At 52.0% G+C, this 6375-nt stretch overlaps 1 protein-coding gene across 1 annotated transcript; it reads left to right on the forward strand.

Annotated features, from left to right (window-relative positions):
* The first annotated feature begins 1619 nt into the window (after positions 1 to 1619).
* Positions 1620 to 3224, forward strand: LOC146653352 (uncharacterized). Its single transcript, XM_085380595.1, has one exon. It carries the CDS (start codon positions 1620 to 1622, stop codon positions 3222 to 3224), a length of 1605 nt encoding a protein of 534 aa, XP_085236721.1.
* Positions 3225 to 6375: the final 3151 nt, after the last annotated feature.

The following is a 6375-nucleotide window of genomic DNA, read 5'->3' on the forward strand; positions in this document are numbered from 1 at the left end:
ACGGCCAACGAAGTTGCAAAACTTTGTCCTTGCAGCAAGAAGATTCTGCCTGGGATACACACCCCGTGTGTGCGGCATGCCTGGGCTTATCTCACGCTCAGGCTGCCCTGACACCTGCACACGACTGTATCCACTGCGTGGCTTTCCCACGCAAACTACTCCGCCGCAGGCTAGCTCGCCAGGCTAACCTGTCGGGCGGCGACCCTTTGCTGTGTGAGGCTGCTGCGGCGCAAGGAGAAACTGAGATGCCCGATGATTTGGCCGCAACGCCAGGGCCGAGCTGGGCAGAGGCAGACCCTCAGCCCATCGCGACCGCTTTCCCGTCGCTGGAGGCACACGGAGATCGTGTGTTTTTCCGCGATGCTGGAGTCACCTGGGGAGGAGATGCTAACGAGGACGGAGATGAGTCGGCTGACTTGGAGCTCCTGCTGTCTGACAACGGCGAGGAGGAAGATTCCACCTCCTTGGCTAGCATCAGCTGGGCTGCAAAGCCCTCGGCTACCGGCGAGGTTGAAAAACCGACACCGCCGTCTCCCCTGGATCTCGACATGCAGGACATGTGCAAGCGCGCAGCCGCTAGGCTCAACATCCCGTGGCCCGCCATACAAACAGAGGTTGTAAAGTCTCGTTTTGACGGTAAGAAATTGCCGAAGGCGAAAAAGACGGGGAAGCATGTGTTGCCTGTTTTCCCTGAGCTACTCGATGAGATAGCGGTGACGTGGAAAGCAAAACCTTGCAGCGAGAAACACCCCGTCGTGGGGAGCTCCCTGCTGGATTGTGAGGGGATGGAGTCTATCGGCCTCCGCCGGATGCCACAAGTGGAGCCGTTGGTGGCGAGCCATCTTCACCCGAAGACGTCTCTGTCCTCATCGGCCCCATCTCTCCCCTCCAAAACAGACCGCTTCCAGTCTAGCCTTACAGATAAGTGCTACAAGGCAGCGGCTCTGTCAGTAAGAGCCCACAATGCCTCTTCTATGCTAATGGCTTACCAAGCTAGAAGAGGACATGACAGCTAACACAGTGTGGAAAGAAACCTGCGTTATAACTGACCACGTCCTCCGCCTCCACAAGGTAGCCATACAGGCTACTGGGAGAGCCACGGGCCTCATGGTTCTTCAGGAGCGAGCACGCTGGCTCGGGCTCACCAACCTGACGACTAAGGAAAAAGAGGAACTCCTCGACCCCCCTGTCGTCCCTCACGCTCTCTTCTGTGCGGCTGTTACATCCATGCAGAAGAGATGTGAGGAGAAAAAGAGAGATGATGAGGCTCTGAAACTCTGCCTGCCGAGGAGGGCCCAGCACGCCACCCCAGCAGCGCCGCGCCAGTCATTCGCGCAGGCAGCGTCTCGCCCGGTCCCCGCTTTCAGGATTCCCAAAGTGCCTAAGATGCAAGCAGCCCCCCATGCTGCCGGGGCCCCTAAGAATCCATGGACTCGGAAGCAGTCTCCCCAGGCCAGACCTCAAGCGGCCCCTCCTCCTCCCCCCGCTGCCGCGATCGTGAGGAGGAAGAAGCGGCCGGCCTGACAGCCTCTCCTCTAGGCGGGAGCGAACCCAGTTTCCCCCCTTCATGGGCCACCCTCCCGCCTCCCAGCTCCATTCCAGAGCAAGTTCAACGGGACATGTTCCACACAGAGTGCTTGACTCGGGCCGGCGTTCCTGTCACCGGACCCGCCAGAGGGAAAGAGAGCCAAAGTTCGCAGTGTTGTTTCACGAGCACTTCTCTCATGCATTCTGTATTAAAAGAGCCCCGACACGCGCATCCAGGCAGTTTGCCGAGGGCGCTGTCGAGTGTTGCAAAACACATGAGAAAATCAAACATGCTGAAAAACGGAGCACCGTCTGCCATAACGCAGCCCGTGGAGACTCGCGTTTCCACGGCTGTGATGATGCAGATGAGCCCGAGCGAGGTGACGGGACGCCGAAATGGCGTATGTTTCGCGCTGCGACCACAAGGGGGCGCCAAAACGCCATATTCGGTGAAGTGGCCAGTGAGCGCTCTGTCTCTCCACATGAAGAGCTGGGCCACCTGCACTCAGTCAGCATGGGTGCTGAGGACATTGAAAAAGGGCTACAGGCTGCAATTCAGTGTCGCTCCACCACAATTCAAAGAAATTGTTTACTCTCGTGCTCCGAGCGAGTCTGCCAGTTTTCTCCTGGAGGAAATTTCCACCTTGAGAGACAAAGGAGCTATAAGAATTGTCCCTCCCGAGGAAATGCACAGCAGATTTTATTCAAGGTATTTCCTTGTGCCAAAGAAAGGGGGGAGGGGGATGAGAGCCATTCTGGATCTCCGTGCCCTGAACCGGCATTTGAGGACATACAAGTTCAGGATGTTGACGCACGCCTCGCTGCTACGGTTTGTACGAGCGGGCGACTGGTTCACATCAATCGACCTGAGGGATGCTTATTTCCACATCCCCATATATCCCCCACACCGAAAGTATCTGAGATTTGCTTTCCAGGGGATGGCATACGAGTTTGTAGTCCTGCCTTTTGGTCTCTCACTGAGCCCAAGGGTGTTTGTGAAATGCACCGAGGCAGCAGTGGCCCCGCTCAGGAAAAAGGGCATTCGGGTGGCCACGTACATCGACGATTGGCTGGTGGCAGCCCCAACCCGCCAGGGAGCGACTTGTCACACAAATGCTCTCATACAGGGGTCCCCCAAGTTACACACGCTGGCACACAGACTGATAGTCTGGAGCAGTGTTCACCAGCTGTCACTGAGAGCAACTCACGTGCCGGGGATCTTGAACTTTGGAGCAGATCTTCTCTCCAGGGGCAACCCGCTGTATGGGGACTGGAAGCTTCACCCGGAGGTGGTGAAGCAGATCTGGCTGCGATTCGGTCAGGCGACCGTGGACGTTTATGCATCCAGGGAGGATGCTCAGTGTCCCCTGTTTTACTCGCTGAACGATCAGAGAGCTCCACTCGGGGTGGATGCTCTAGCTCACGAGTGGCCGAGAACCCTCCTCTATGCTTTTCCCCCAGTGGCCCTCATTTCTCCAACTCTGGCCAGAGTGAGGGAGAGAAGTCACTATATGATCCTGATAGCCCCGCACTGGCCAGGGAAACACTGGCTGGCGGAGATTTTTCAGCAGCTGTGCAGCCCACCTTGGCTGTTACCACTACGCAGAGACCTCCTGTCTCAGGCACAGGGGGAAATATTCCACCCCCACCCAGAGAGGCTGGCTCTGTGGGCTTGGCCCGTGAGTGGTTTAACCTGAACACGGTGGGGCTCCCTCATAGTGTTATCGACACTATTCAGTGTTCTAGAGCATCGTCTACTCGGACGCTATATGAGCATAAGTGGCATGTGTTTGAAAGCTGGTGCTTAGAATCACAGGCCATCTCTTTTCAGTGCTCGGTGGCTGTGATTCTGTCATTTCTTCAGGCCCTGATTGATAAGGGTAAAGCCTTCTCCACCATCAAGGTGTATTTGGCAGCAATTTCAGCCTGCCATATTGGTTTTGAGGGAAAGACTGTTGGCCAGCATCCCTTAATATGCCGTTTCATGAAGGGTGCACGGCGTAAATTGCCTACGTCTAGGCCATTGGCTCCATCATGGGACCTTCCCACAGTATTGGCTGCGCTCTCCTGTTGCCCATTCGAACCCCTGGAACAGGTTGAGTTGAAATTTCTGTCCTTGAAGACGGCTCTTTTAATTGCTTTAGCTTCTGCTAAACGTGTGGGAGAGATACACGCTCTCTCAGTGCATCAGTCATGCATTCAGTTCTCCTCGGATAATACGTGGGTCTGTATGCGGCTCAACCCTGCCTTTGTCCCGAAGGTTGTCGGCACATGTTCCCCTATAGAACTGCCGGCCTTTTGCCCACCGCCTTTCTTCTCAGAGGAGCAACGGCGGCTGCATACCTTGTGTCCAGTCCGTGCTCTGCGCATTTACATGGACCGAACCCAGAGTGTCAGACAAAGTGACCAGCTGTTCGTGTCCTGGGCTAAACCACATATGGGAAAGCCTGTGTCTAAACAGCGCCTCTCCCATTGGATAGTAGGGGCAATTGCCTTGGGCCTTCAGCCCCCTGCTGGCTTACGTGCGCATTCCACTAGAGGTCTGGTGACCTCATGGGCTCTCTTTAGGGGAGTTTCTATTCAGGAGGTGTGTGCAGCTGCATGCTGGACCTCACCTCATACATTTGCTAGGTTTTACAGGTTAGATGTGACAGCACCTAACCTAGCACATTCGGTCCTCAGTGCAGGTTCTTCCCGGGTGGGGGCCTCTCCCCTGTGAAGTGCTGTTGGGGACAGTTGTCTTCTTAACAGGCATGTCTGGCAATCCAGGAGTCAGTATTTCTCCCATAGTGAGACACGAAACGAATGCTATGAAAGAGAACTTAAGGTTATGTATATAACCCCGGTTCTCTGAGTAGCATGAGTGAGTGTCTCACCAGACCGCCCTCCTTGCTATGGAAGCGAGGAAGAGGTGGGCTTGTTTTGAATGACATCTGACGCTATGTCAGCCTATTATATAGGGAGGCACTGGCCCCTCCTGACATGGGCGTCACCTAGCCAGCCTGTAAGGGCTGGCGTAATGGTATTTGAGCTTCTGATGAGGTCACGCAGGAGGCGTTCCCATAGTGAGACACTCACTCATGCTACTCAGAGAACCGGGGTTATATACATAACCTTAAGTTTCAACCTGAGTTTCATGTGACGTCAGAGAACGACGGCTAAACAGTCAGCTGGAGGTCTGACTAACCTGCACGCGTACGTGACATCAGAGGCTGCGTCCGTTTATATGACGCCTAAGCCATCACTCAAACTTATCTCAGGACACACGCTTTTTTGCTCACAGTCATTTGTGGTGTCGCTGACTTCCTGTGGTCTCCACATCACTGCTAGCTGTTTCCTACATGGACGCAGTTTAAGTCCACATTCTAGTAAAAGTGTGTTTTTCTGTTACATTTGTCAATATAACACTACAAATCTCTGTTTCTACGATACAGTTTCAACTGAGGGAAACGACTTTTCTATGTTAAACTGTATAAAAGCGACCACGACGCTATTTCTGAAGTCCAAATCCCTGAGAGAGGAGTGTTCCTGCCTCCACCATCCTGGTTACAAAACCAGGATGTGACGAGGAGGGGCAAGTCTGACTGTGAGACCACATCCCGGCTGGTTGGGTTGTTAATCATGAGCTGCTAACATAGTATGTCCAAGTTTTATTAAAAATAGTTCATATGTGTATTCAGGCGGACAGTGATCACTGAGGCTGAGACAGAAACCTGTTTCACAGAGTCTCCTGTAGAAGCAGACTGCTTTTCTTCACAGCTGTTACCTCACAAAGATTGCAGGCTTAAGCATTTCCACACTGGCTTCATTTGTCCCACCCAGAAGCTCCGTCCATGTTTTATATACCATCTATGGTCCATATGGCATTATTAATGTGTTACTATGGCAGCTTCCTTACAGTCAGTTTTCATTCGCAGTGAATGATGTGAGCGAGAGGAAGGATGAGGGGCAGCCCGACCAAACAAGAAAAGTACGTTGAGAAAATGATTCCCCGTCAGAAGTATTAGAAGTCAGCAATACTTCTGTGAACATCAAATTCAAATTCAAATTCAAATTTTTATTTGTCACGTACACAGTCATACACAGTACGATATGCAGTGAAATGCTTGGACAACTGCTCGTGACCTAAAGAAAACAAAAAAGGAAAAGGCTATGAATAAGATAGGAAATAAATATGAAAAATTAAAAAGGGTAAATTTAACTGGGAAAGAATAAGATAAAATATATAAATTAAAGTTGAAAATAAAATAACTGTACAACAAAATACACAATATAGAACTATATAAGAATGTATGAAGACATATAAATAAATATATACACAATAACAGCAGCTGTACAAGTATTAACTGGAAATGAAGAATATAGTGACCAGTGTTGTGCAATCCACATTATGTCTTGTGCAGTGCAAATATGCTTAAAGTGATTTAAGTAATGAAGTGAAACAATGTCCAGAAAGTCCAGTGTGTGTAAGAACCATATGTGTGGGTCAGTACTGTGTGGTGGTGTGATTGAGAGACCGTATCGCCTGCGGGAAGAAGCTCCTCCTCAGTCTCTCTGTGTTGGTCTTCAGGGAGCGGAATCGCTTTCCTGACCTCAACAGAGAGAACAGTCTGTTGTTGGGATGGCTGAGGTCCTTCACGATCTTCCTGGCCTTGGTCCGGCACCGCCTGCTGTAGATTGAGTGCAGGTCAGGGAGCTCGGAGCGGATGGTGCGCTCAGCTGACCGCACAACCCTCTGTAGAGCTCGTCTGTCCTGCATGGTGCTGTTCCCGAACCAGGTTAAGATGTTTCCCGCCAGGATGCTCTCTATGGTGCACGAGTAAAAGTTCCTGAGCACCTTGGAGGGCA

Source organism: Rhamphochromis longiceps, linkage group LG14, assembly GCF_057381845.1.
Source record: "Rhamphochromis longiceps isolate RC_006_pf linkage group LG14, R_longiceps_female_GT1.1, whole genome shotgun sequence".
Classification (NCBI taxonomy): domain Eukaryota; kingdom Metazoa; phylum Chordata; class Actinopteri; order Cichliformes; family Cichlidae; genus Rhamphochromis; species Rhamphochromis longiceps.